At 46.2% G+C, this 13,000-nt stretch overlaps 1 protein-coding gene across 2 annotated transcripts in view; it reads right to left on the bottom strand.

The window, feature by feature from the left end:
• Positions 1-13,000, bottom strand: part of LOC146189094 (E3 ubiquitin-protein ligase SMURF2-like) — a 138,714-nt gene that overhangs the window by 27,278 nt on the left and 98,436 nt on the right. The window contains exons 3-8 of one of the 2 annotated variants that reach the window (XM_084604026.1): positions 9,783-9,891; positions 8,175-8,308; positions 6,335-6,506; positions 4,413-4,496; positions 3,827-4,001; positions 2,784-2,943 (exon numbers count right to left, since the gene is read on the bottom strand). In XM_084604026.1, the coding sequence (XP_084460152.1) occupies positions 2,784-2,943; positions 3,827-4,001; positions 4,413-4,496; positions 6,335-6,506; positions 8,175-8,308; positions 9,783-9,891 (834 nt within the window). The remainder of the gene's footprint in view (positions 1-2,783; positions 2,944-3,826; positions 4,002-4,412; positions 4,497-6,334; positions 6,507-8,174; positions 8,309-9,782; positions 9,892-13,000) is intronic. The other variant, XM_084604027.1, reaches the window with a different exon arrangement.

Below are 13,000 nucleotides of genomic sequence, written 5' to 3'. Positions count from 1 at the left end.
CGCCCATGCATTCACAGTCTCTGCCTTTCCCGTCCCGTCTGCGTTTGCATAGCTTTCAACCTTGTCTGCTGTCTTCCTTGGCCGCCGGTGTCTTCAGTTTCTTGACCTCTCGGAATTGTGTGCGACAGCAGCCCGAACGACTCGGGTCGTTCGCGAGCACATACCTGCAGGTGAGAGTCCACACATACCGGCGGCCGCCGCAGAGGGAGCACTTTCCTTCATATCCCTGTCCCATTCCGCGCAAATTAGCGTGCACTCCTGCCGAGCACGGCTTTCTACAAGACCGCTTTCTTCTCTCGCGCTGCCTGGGTCAGTCTCTTTGGTACCGTCTTCTGCGGTTTGACCAACGGCGACCGGTGACCCCTCGCGGAGTTGACGCGATAGCATCGACTCTGCATGGATGCTGGCAGACGATCGAGCGTGCGAGTTGCCCGCGTGCAAACATATGTCGTCGTCACTTTTAGTCCGGAGCTGCTTTCATTATGGTCGGCGAGAGGCACCTCTTGCGCATAACGAACGGAATGTATACGCGTATACATATCACCGACGAGAGCACGGACTGATGATCGCTACAGAGTTGATATCGGATGACAGGTGAGCACGAATTATTCGTCCGCGAATCTTAAAATTGAGGTTAACAGAAAGGATAGTGTAGTGTTTTTTTTTTGTTTTTTTTTTTTTTTGAAGTCCTTTCGCACATCGTTTAGGAAGTGCCAATGCGCAGCGTGCACGCGTGTTTATCTCACGTGTACGCATCGTCCGAGCCAGAATCGACGGCGCAAAACATCAGCAAAGCAGCTCGGCACATTCAGTTCGGCAGCGCAGGTTGTCACTGATTTTCGCACCGACACGCAAGAATCGCGCACATGAGCATGCGAGCGGCTACGCTAGAGACGCAGCGAAGCGGGTGATTCCAAAACGCCGTCCGCCGTGGCTTCGACTGAAATAAGGCCTAGCGACGACCAGGGAGCAGCGCACGATCGGAGTGCCATCGGTCGCAGCGCCCGCGGACGGCATCTCTGCGGTAACCTGGCGACATCCGGTGCTGCACATAAGCGGTGCGAATTTGTGTACTTTCGCGATGAAGCTGAGGACAGACCTTTTTTGACGCACGTTTCAATTGCACGAAGGTTGATGCTGCCTTTTTAATCGGTACGGTGTTGAATCGGACCTGCGTGCTCTTTTCGCACTGCTGCACCGACGCGCACTTTCAGTCAGACGCACATAGTTTAGGAAGTGCCAGTGCGTAACGTGCACGCGTGTTTTATCTCATGTGTACGCATCGGCCGATCCAGAAACAACGGCGCAAAACATGAGCAAAGCAGCTCGCCACATGCAGTTCGGCAGCGCAGGTTGTCACTGTTTTCCGAAGCTACACGCAAGAATCGTGCACAGGAGCACGCGAGCGACTACACTAGAGACGCAGCGAAGCGGACGATTCTAAAATGCCGTCCGCCGTGGCTGCGATGCAAAAGAAACAAGGCCTATCGACGAGCAGGGAGCAGCGCACGACCGGAGTGCCGTCGGCCGAGCGCCCGCGCCTGGCGGCATCGGGTGCTGCACTTAAGCGGTGCGAATTTGTGTACTTTCGCGACGAAGCTGAGGGTACACCTTATTTTGACGCACGTTCCATTTAATTATTAACATGCCGCACAAATGGTCGATGCGGCAAAGACGAGACGGGAGGGACTACAGTACGTTGCTGTGCCGTCGGTCGGTACATAAAGGTTGATGCTGCCTATTTAATCGGTACGGAGTTAAATCGGACCAGCTAGTGCTCTTTTCGCACTCCTGCGCCGACGCGCACTTTCAGTCGGATGCCACCACCTTTTCGGTTAACATCGCGAACCGAAGCGCCAAGCTCGGGTTCACGCATGCATTGCAGCACTCGAGCAGACGACTTTCGCAGCTACCGGAAGTGTGTCAGTGACGTAGTGGGCGTTGCGGCTGCAGCCAATGGCAGCCTGTCGTGGCCTGTCACTCTGGGACTGGTGACGTAGGAAATCACGGCAGAATAGTCCCAAATTTCGCCGCCACGCGGAAATGGCGCAGGCCGCGAATTTCAAAAAACGCTGTTTTTAAAAATTAATAACAAATCGCTGGATTTTTTCCGATGAGTTTTACTTTGAACGAATGCTCGGAAGCATTTGTTCTGCGCATTGAAAACGTTTGTCAGTGACCTTTCTAGCCGTTTCATGCCCCCTTTAAAATGCGACCAATGGGCCACACTACCATCATTCCTACCCTATGCAACAAATGATGTATTGCACGTTGTCCACTCACCAAGCCGTGGCCCAAGGATAAAATCCTATCGCCTCTTTCTTTTTGTTTATGAAAGCTTTTACTAATTATGCACAGCCCGAGCATTTATACGTGCCAATCTCAAACACGAAAATGCCTTAACTGACTGCAGTTTGTAAGACAGTGATGCAGCTGTATGTAACAAAACTTTAATAAAGGGAAACACTACATGACAGCTTTTTCAATGTTCCTCTGAGTCTCCGCAAAAATACAAGAGAGCACATGTCGGGCTGTACTCCCACTCTCACAGTGAAATAAGCTTTGGTGTACCCCAAAATAGCTTAGCTGGAATGAGTGCAGTGCCCTAAGTACAGCTCAGTAGTCTCAACAAAGGCTTCCAGCACGGACAGAATACACGAGCTGTGTGCAATAATTTTTATCTAGATAAGTTCGCTCTCACTAGACGCCCACTGGGCAGACGAGGGCCAAAAGCCAATGCAGGCACAGATGCTGTTCTCCTGTCCTTGGGAGAGAGCACTCACCGTAACCCTCTGGCAGGTCGGCCGCCCTGTGAAGCTGGTTGCGGGCCAGGTAGTTTCGATGCCGCGTCGATCGCCGTCGAGCGTTCGGTTGCGGAGCATCCGCCTGCGGAGGACTGGCAGGCGGTGGAGACGGCGGAGGTGGCGCACCAGTGCCATCATCCTGCGCACGTGGCAAGTACAGCTGGTCAACGCGGAGAAATGACATGCAGCCGGAGCAGCGTGCGAAGCCAATAACTGACGGTTTCTACGTTTCCACAACAGGAGAGAAGGATAACGATTACGTAATGTGACAAATGAAACTGGCAACCTCCCAGCCCGAGAGTGTGCTTTCATTGTTTCCCAGGCCCAGCCAAAGCAATGCTGTGGGTTGACAGACCTCAGGGGTTGTTTGCAGGCATCCATACAAAATGATGCAAATACACCTCAAGTGCGCACCAGTCTCTCGTCTCGTCTTTGAGCCTCTCTGTCACAACGGCAGCCTAAATGCAGCGCCCTCATGTGGCGCTGATAGTTTCGCATTGGGTTGCGTCATGCATGGCTACTAAGCAAGCGACGCGGGACAACGGGTGAAATAAATGCAGTCCATTTTGAGCTCATGGCCCAGCATGTCAACTCATGCTTCGCGGGCATGATGACAAGGCCTTCTCTGGTAGTCATTAACTACCACCCGGTGATCTACACTTATAACACTCTCATCCCTCAATCTACAGTGCATGCTAGTACGTGTAGGATAGCCAGCAGCCAGAGCAAGGAAGCCAGGACAGGATAGCTGGAAGACGGCAGCCAATCAGACAGCTCTGATGAACCTCCCGGTTTTCCCCCTTTCCTATCATTTGCCTTGTCACTCATTTCTAGACCCAACAAATGACAAAACACAAGGAAAGGTAGAGGAACGATGATGTATCCGGAGAGAAGGATGAGGAGAAGGAGGCAGTTTCATGAAGACAAGCATTCAGACTGTAACTGCAATAAAAATGCTGCAACCAGGCATACTCGGTGGGCCTGACCGAGCTACAAGGACCCACATGGGCTCTGGGTGGTACCTGTGGCGGCGGAGGCTGCATTCCTTCATCATCGGCTCCGGATGATGCAGGTGGAGGCAGCGACCGGCGCTGAGCTCGGGCGTTGGCTGCGCTGCCCGCACTGATACTGCCACTGACGTGCATGCTGTTTCGGTTGGAAACAGGCGCAAGCATGTTCACCATCTCGTATGCGGGCCTGCCAGAGAGGACACACAAAGGAGGAAAGTGAGCAACAGGACAGTGCTTAAGTACCCACTACATCCAACACATTGCAGTACACTGCAGTACCCAGAGTGCAAACTTGAAAAAAAAATGTAACGCGAGACTAGAGGCAAATAAATTAAGATGTGGAAAAGAAAGACTATGACCCTTTGTGAACGGATGCCTTAACAGTAGGATTACTGGGCGGTGTCACAAAAGTAAAGACGAGCCCAATGATTAAACAGTATGATAATTTTGACAAAATCAAAACTTCATAAAAATTACTGCCACATGTGCGCACACAAGCAAAAAAAAAGAAAACCATAAAGGAAATCATTTCTGCAGTGGTGAACCTGCAAGGATGCAAGGACATTAAGCACTGGCTCTTGGGAATGAAGTTCCCCACCTATGCGGTTTCTCCCACTGCGTGGACCGGCTCCAATGGTTGACGTAGTAGAGACGGCCCGTAGCTGTGCGCCGTTGCTCCCACCTAGAGGAAGCAGATGAGGCGCCATCACGAAAGTGGTTGTGACAATTCTCTTCCACGTCAGACAATCCACAGATCTCTGTCCTCCACATTTTCTTCACGACAAGCCCCTTCCCAAGTGAACATATACCCAACTGTGAGAATTAGAAATCTACATGGCAGTACCATTTTAAGTGTAGCTTTTCATAATGATAATGTCACTTTCCAACTCCAATTGCAGTCGATTGTCCACTAGCCCCGACATAACGGACACATCAACCGCCGACTGCCTAGACGGCAGGCAGCAGCTGTAATAAGAACTGTGTTAACTGAGATGCGCTGGTTTTATTCACACTGTACAATGCGCTAAGGTGGTCTTAAGAAGCTATCAGTGAGAAATGACAGGTGACATCTATCCTAGATACTAGCAGCTGCTTTCTGCCAATGGCAGCGTCACTACCAATTAATAATAATAATAATAATAAAAACACATAGGGATAAACCATGCAAGAAACAGCAACTTGTTGCAAAAGAAAAGCAGAATTATAGTGCCTGAAGTTCTTTCGAGCAAACAGAACTGCCTCAGCACTATACACAAAATGTAGTGCATCCGTCAGGAGACATAGCCAGACTGTCACCAAAGCCTTGAAATTTGAACACAAAACAGTGTGGTGGTACCGGTGACTCTGTCGAGATTGCTATGCCGATTTAAAATGCAGATTCCTGTCAAAACCACAAGTTCTGCCCTTGTAATTGTCACAATAGGGAAATATCGGCAAGAATTAATTAGCCCATATTTTTATACTTGCCTCCAATACCAGGCTGTCCCTTTAGGCTAAGTTAGTGCCAAATTTCCAGACTACGTTCAGAGAAAAACAAAGTACCTCTTGCCACTCATATATAACACATGCAAGCACTGCAATCTGTTTGCAAAACGAAAAAGAATCCTAAAAGCTGCTCCAAAGGCTCGAAGAAAGTCCACATCTGGTATGCGCACCTCTAAGACTGCTAGAACCCTGCTCGTGTCAAACTCATCTTGATTTTATTCAAAACAACTCCCCTTGTTTTATTCCGCACAATTGATGTAGAAACAGGCAATGAAGTGGCTATTAGAACTAGCCTTGATCGTCCATCTTTGTCGCCTTGCTGCAAAATCTCCCACTTGATTTTATTTCACACTCATTTTCCACTCTGTACAGAAGGCCAGGCTAATTATATTTGACTGCCTTATCCTTCAATTCACTTCGTTCACATCCACAAGGGCAGCCTCAATCAGTGGCACAAAAGCCTTCTTTCAATAATTTTCTCTTTTACACATAGTGACATCTATCTTTTCAATAAAACACAGTCCAGCAATCTTACAATGCCTCACAGCATTTTTGCTCTCGTCTCTGTATTTTGCCTCTGCACTGGAGATCAACAGTGCTGCTTCAGTTTACCCGGCAGTATGCAAATGACAATGCCGTGGCTAGACAGACTCTACATTGACAATGATGGCAATTAAGATGAGCTGTGCAAGGTACACGCAAGAAAGATTTGCAAGAGGAATAAGACCTCCATTATTCCATCTGATGTGTCTATTGCTGCTGAAGATGAGGCAGTGAATGCCACCAGTTGAAGTAGCGTATGGTTTGTACGGGGTTTAACATACCAAAGAGATTCGGGCTATGACAAACGCCTGAATAATTTCTACCATCCGAGGTTCTTTAACATGCACTGACATCACACAGCAAACACAGGCCGTCTTGCATTTCGCCTCCGTCGAAATGCGGCCTCCGCGGCCAGGGTCGAACACAAGGCTACCGATTGAGCAGAGTTAAAGAAGTGAGAACAATGGAAGGAACACAGTTTCCAGCACGTACCCTTCCGGCAGGTCGTCATGGCAGGCAATGGAGCCCATGGAATTGTCGACCACTACATTCTGGCTTCCGAGGCCATGGCCATCGCGGGAGAGTAGGCTGATGACGATCTGGCCTCGAACAAGGTCGCCTCCTTCCTCCCCCGCTGTATTCCGCATCAGGTCTAGCCGCTGGTCTGCATGTCAGAGTCGAAGGAACAACATCAGGGCACAGCAATAAGCCTTGAATGCCCACAAGCACAGTCGGTCAGGTCTCAGCCAAGCTGTTACACTGTTTTGCATATTCTAGAAAAGGAAGTTCCCAGTCACTTTTCAAAGACTTCGGGAATGCTAGTTATACCAAGCGATGCTGCAGAAAGGAGAAGGTTGGGCTGGATGGTTCAAGTTTTCTTAAAAGCAACACAAAGGATGGGATGCTGACGTTATCAGTCTTTCATGCTTCCTGCCCTTTATAATGTTTCTAAGAACAAACTTTATAGCAAGAAGTCCAATTTCCTATGTTTGCACACCCTCTAGCTGCCCATCTCTATAATCCCGTCTCTTACACAGCTACTCACAAAATACCCGAATTCGATTAAGAATGTCTATCTGTAGAAAGAATCAGTCTCCTGTAAGACAATACACAGTTCGATTAGCCCCAAAAAAGAATGGGTGAAGGAAAAGTAGGGATTGAGGCTTGTGTGCTATTTCATGCTTGTGGTACGCGAAAAAGTACTCTAAGGAACTTAAAGTGCAATCAAGCTTAAAAACTCAGTTCTACATGCAGTACCCAACAGCCTACTGTCCTTCCCAAGTCCAGCCCAGACAGCCTATCACTGGCCATCATGCGACAAAAACAGCGAAAACAAATGCATCACTAGCCAAGTGTCTGCGTAAAAGTGCTGACCTCTCGAACCCTAAGGCCAATGTGCTCATGCAAAAGCCACAAGATAAAACATGCTAGCATGTTAATGATGCTAGTTTAACTTGCGACACACAAGGAAGAAAAAAACAGCTACACAGCTTTGATAATGAAACAATCAAAATTTACCAGCACAGTCCAAGAAAGGTGGGTTATGCATGGGGGTGTGCAGATATCAAAGGTCCTGGACAGCTGCTTTCATGTCCAACATTTCACACTCGAGGCAAAGGTGCCCCATTTTCGCTAAGCAATGCACATCATGTGCCTTTGAACATGAGGACTAGAATTTGTCTTCAACTCATTAATCTACACAACTTAACAAGAGTGGACACTGATGTCTTGATCACATGGGCTCCATCTAGATGTGCTGCCACTTCTTTGCGGAACAGATGCATGAAATTTAAGTGCTCAAGATTTCGGTTAGTTGGCAGCAAGCAGGCATGCCAATGCCTACAAAAGACGGCTCGCACACATAGCCACTGCAGCCTCAGTTCTCGTAAAATGTTGTCTTGAAAAGTTCTTGGAGTTCTTTACAGAAACCAAGACAGTGGTAAGGCCATGTAAAGGGCCTCCTTGAAGCTTTTAGAGAGCTTTCTTGCTATCTGTAGCCTTTCAAGTACCAGGTTGAAAATAACAGTGTCAAATCATGGCTTGACTGCTGTTTTGGTAATGTGGTGTACTCTCTGGAATGTTTAGAAAAAAAAATCTAGTTCTAAACTTTACAGGTAAACCCCTGGTTCCCAATATTGGAAAGGTACTACCAAAAGAAGAAAAAAACATGTGCCTAGGCAGTGATAACCAAACCAACACATGAATGTACATGCTTCAGCAATTCAGAATGTGACAGCTATCACAAACGACACAGGAGCCAAGTGAAGATGGGTGGCAGGGCTAAGGGGAGCCGACGGTGAAGGAGGCTGACAGAGACAAGAGACACACTCACAGCCAGTGTCCTTGAGTTGCTGGATGGCATTGGCCATAATGCGCACACATCCCAGAAAGCCAGCCCCTTGCTTCTTCTGCACTTTCTTGTGGTTCCAGACACTGATTGTGATGGAGTCTGTTCGGCTCAGGTACCTAGGCAAGGAAGACGCAACAGCGCATGGGTGAGCCATATAGTTGGCAAGCACAGACTAAGGCACCCATACTCTGAAGCATTCAATGTGAAAAGAAACAAGCAGGGTGCCCGTACGGTTATCAAAGGCATGCTTATTCAAGAGAATTCTTCCAGGAACTCAAACTCAATGCCTGAGCATGTCATTTGTTCATCAAACCAGTCACAATAGTTGGGCAGCTCGCAATCACTTCCCTGCCTTCTAGTGATTTTAGTATTTTTAAAAAAGCTGTTTCATTATTTTTTTTAACTCAATAGCTAAGGCACTGACAATTGAATTGAAATTTTATACATCAGGCCCCAACAAAGGTACCTTTTCAATGTAACATGACTGGGAAAATCGCTTGCAGTAACACAGCTGCGAAGGGAGAGGCCTGCTTTTCGTGCTGGCATTCACTCCCCTACTCCACTTGAAGACTACTCAAAGTTACAAAAGTGCCCAATAAAACTGTATATTATATTATGTTATGTTGTATTGTATTGTATTGAATTGTATCGCATTGCATCATATCATATATCATATTTTATTATAGTGGACAGTTTGCCAGTCACGAATTCCTCATCACTTGATGTCTAGGCTATTTTCTGTCTCAACTGGGCTACGTTTCTGTTGAAATGCCGTATGACATTTTGGAAGGTTAACCTATCAATCAATGCTGACTTCACCTCTAAATTTACAATTCTTTCAACTTTGCAGAACATGCGACTCTTGTACCCACAGCACACATTTCGAAAATTCAGAGCTGTGAGGAGTAAGAGACCAGCAGCAGCAATGGCGCTATAGTGCTGAGGCAAAAAAAGCTTCGAGGGGGTCTGAAAACATATTTGGGGAAAGGTAAGCGCGGATTTCACCTGTCTACATGTTCTTTTGCGGTCTACCCCAGGTGCTTAACGCGTACCTAAAGAAAAAATCAATATTACCAGCAATTATTACACAAGAACACAATAAAATTGCACCCTGAACACTAGCAGTAGAGCTAAACAATTGCAATGTCAAGTGCATGCTCCTCTGAACAGCAATCACCTATAAAAAGGGTTTGAGCACTACAGTTCTCAAAGATCAATTTTTACCATAGAACAATTCCCTTTTCCTATCACGAGAAATGTTTCTTTGTTACACGGGAAAATGAGTCAAGAAAAGCCTGACGCAATAATATACATCATAATGCACAAACTTCTAAACGACTTCAAGACGGTTTACACCTCTGTTACCTAATGCTATCCTCTCAATTATAGATCTATAATTGAGAGGATAACATTAGGATCTATAATTGAGAGGTTAACATTAGGCACCGATTATTGTAAGAGTGCGGCACTTTGGATGAACATAATCAGGGGTGAGCTTTAAGAGCTATCCTCCAGCAGACGCCAGTACAAGCGATCCGTGAAAATATGAAATTGATAAAGCAATCAATCCCCTCTGGGAAACTGGCTTACAGGTCGTAGTGCTGATTCCACTTGGGATCCAGAGTATTTTTGCAGGCATCCGTCGAATGGCACTGGCCTGACCCATCCACACTGATCTTGCAGAACGGGTCGGGCAGACCTGCGAGGCAAAAGGAGGTGCAGGTCAGGAGAAGCAGCTCATAATAAACTGTGGGCTTCCTAAGGCTTAAAAAAAACTGCAGCAACTGGTCGCGCACTTGGCAGAACAGGCTTACAGAATGCAGGTGTGCAAAAAAAAATTATTTGAACTCTGTCACACAAATTGGCTGCTTACAATGTCTGTAAGTGTGAGGAAATACTACTGTTCTGCTCAACATAAGTTGCAATGTGTCAGATATGGTAGGAGCTTATTCGTAGCACTGCGGGACGAGGGGTGCTCAAAATTTTTGCATTTTCAGCAGTCAAAACAAATAAAAATTGCATTAAATATTTGTGCAGGCTGATTGCTCCGTGTGGCGCACTGATTTGGAAGACAGCTGCAACCTCAACCGATTCACTGTACCTGCCCTGCAACTCATAGTGAGCATGGTAGCAGATGCTCTGGTCACTAATGGAAATACCAGCTAAGCACACTCATATTGCACACTCTTGTTGACTGTTGTACAAGTGTCCACAAAAGTTTCTGGCACACCAAAATGAGGATGAAGTCCAATTGTTGTTAGTGCCGGCATGCAGCCATAGAAACTCATCCTTGAGAGTGAGTTTTGAAATTCCCTACATAACCAACATAATGCATTCATCTGTGCCTGGCTGTACCACTTAGAAGTGAAAAAAAAAAAAAAAAAAAATACTAATAATAATTTCTTTTATGATTTCGACACTCCAAAAACTTTTGTAGACATCCATACATCAGTTAAGAGTACTTGAACTGTTGAAGCAATGTAAGCACAATAAATGCTGAACCCGGCGAAAATAATGCACAAGGCCCGAGAGCCCAAGCATCAAAAGAAGCGACAGCTGTAACTGCTTCCCCAAAGTGTTGAGGGCATTGCAGCCATGTACAAAATGACAGCTGATGAAACATGAACATCATGCAAAATGTGTGTAACCGGCAACATGTGGTCCACATGGCTGTCCAGATTCAGATGGACCCAGCTGGCTTGTCATGCTCGAACTTTTTTTAACGCGCTATCCTATAGGTACAAAGTAAAGGACAAAAAAGCTCTTAGTCTGGTGATCTGGCTTTTTTCATCTCTGATTTTGTATCCAGTGTGGTACACTACTAAACAAGCTGGACATTTTGCTGCCCAGATGTTTTGATCCATAGGGCAGCAAACAGCGTCAAGTTTACCAAGGCCCCAAAATCAGGACAAAAAAATTCTACATTTCTTCGCAGCCTGGGCATGCACAACTTGAAGGTGAAATACGCATCTTGTGGAGTTGTTTTCACACCAAAAGTGTTGATTGTGCATTTCGATTCCATTTTAGGGTGCATGCCACGAAAAATTTACTCTGTTACGAAGCACTCTCAGCAACAGTTACAGAGCTTCATGTGCCCAAGCTCGAAAACATGAGCTTCCCTTAGCCTGATGCATTTACCCAAATAAAGCAAATAATGACAAGGTGTGAAACCTCGTTCAGTCTGAACAAATGCAAACGTGGCACCAAATGAAGTGAGGACACGGCGATTCACAGTATACAGAAGAGACAGATGAAAACAGCACGGTTTTTCTAGTAGAGCCCCCCCCCACTTTCGTAAAGACTTCACCAAGTATGGAGGGGAACAAGGCGTTGCACCAGCAACAGAACAATGCCACCCTTTCTTCACACCACATCATACCACCCATCAACACTTTCTTTATTACCTCTCTGAATTAAAGAAGCGGTAATCACAAGAGGCAACAATTCGCGACAGGCTGAGGGCCGCAAAGCACTGCCACTCGTCACATGACTCAAGCTCTGAATTTGTAGACGATTTCACCCGTCACCAGGGAGCTGCTCATGAGGTATAGCCAATTGCTGAAGGCTTTGGGAGTACCTAACTTCTGGTCCTGCCTTTTTGTGAGTGAAGTTTGTTTTCCAGTTTCAGCGAAGAGCACGCAGACACTTTCTTCGTCCAAGACGCGCACAGCAGTCCATCGAGATAGTTCGGTGAAAGCTTGGTAGGGTAATGAAGGACAAGAAAGGGTATTGTGGCTAGGCACCACTGCTAATATTATCAAAAGGAGGCGAAAGCCACTTCTTGCAAGTACTTGCACTAGAGCTAGGGGAAGGCACAGTGATGCTGCCATAATGATTAAAAGCTTGCTGTTAGCAAAGGTTCTGAGAATGCTGCAGAGCTTCCTACAGATGCCTAGGTATAATTCATTTTTATTTATTTATTTATTCACAATTCAGAGAATAAAAATCAGGTGATATTTTCCGAGCTGTAATTTGGGTAAAAATCTGGCTATAGAAAATATATTTTTATAATTCTTTTTTTTTTTTTTTTTTTTTTTTGCCGGCTATTTTTTTCTAGCAGGAAATAAGTGGCTATCAGCCTACACCTTTGCACGGTGCGTAAAATTGTCTCTTTGTACTCAATGCTTTCACAGCCAGCAAATAACAGTGTGCACCAAAAAAGTCTCTTCCAGGTCAGCTATTCCGTATTCATGTAATCACATTTACTTCCTTGCACCCAACACAACCCCTTTACTACGCCTGCCCTTCCACGTTGCAGTCCATCACATCGAGTTACAGCAGTCATCTGACTTGTGACAGGATGTCCTTGGTGTGGGTACAGCTTGATGCAATAATGCTGATAAGTACCTTATCAGTGCCTGATTTAGCTTCTCACCAGTAAGAGTTGCTTTTATAAATTATACACAAATTGAATTATGCATGAGTAAAGCTCATTAAAGGACATTAAACATGATAACAGACATCTCTAGAGGATGCATACGCCCCCACCATACCATACAAGTATTACTCCTTCACCATACTCTAAAGCCATGTCTGCAGCCTTCTCGAGCTGTGAAAGTTAGCTGCACACATCACCAGTATAATCCTAACAATGGTCTCACCCTCCTTAAAATACCACCGGGTTGATTCGTGCATTTTTGGAGTATTTCCGCTGTGCCTCCACAGACTACAGATCAAGGCGTTTTTAGTGTTGTAAGTGCACCCAAACCATTATTTTTCCAGGAGGACTGCACTGCAGAGATGGATTGTGTCTATGTCGATTTTGAATGGCTCCTTCTTCGAAAGCGCATTTTCCGGTGCTTGGTACG

Source organism: Amblyomma maculatum, chromosome 5 (genome assembly GCF_055883805.1).
Source record: "Amblyomma maculatum isolate TAMU_Amacu chromosome 5, ASM5588380v1, whole genome shotgun sequence".
NCBI lineage: Eukaryota > Metazoa > Arthropoda > Arachnida > Ixodida > Ixodidae > Amblyomma > Amblyomma maculatum.
This window is presented reverse-complemented; position numbering and strand designations above follow the sequence as displayed.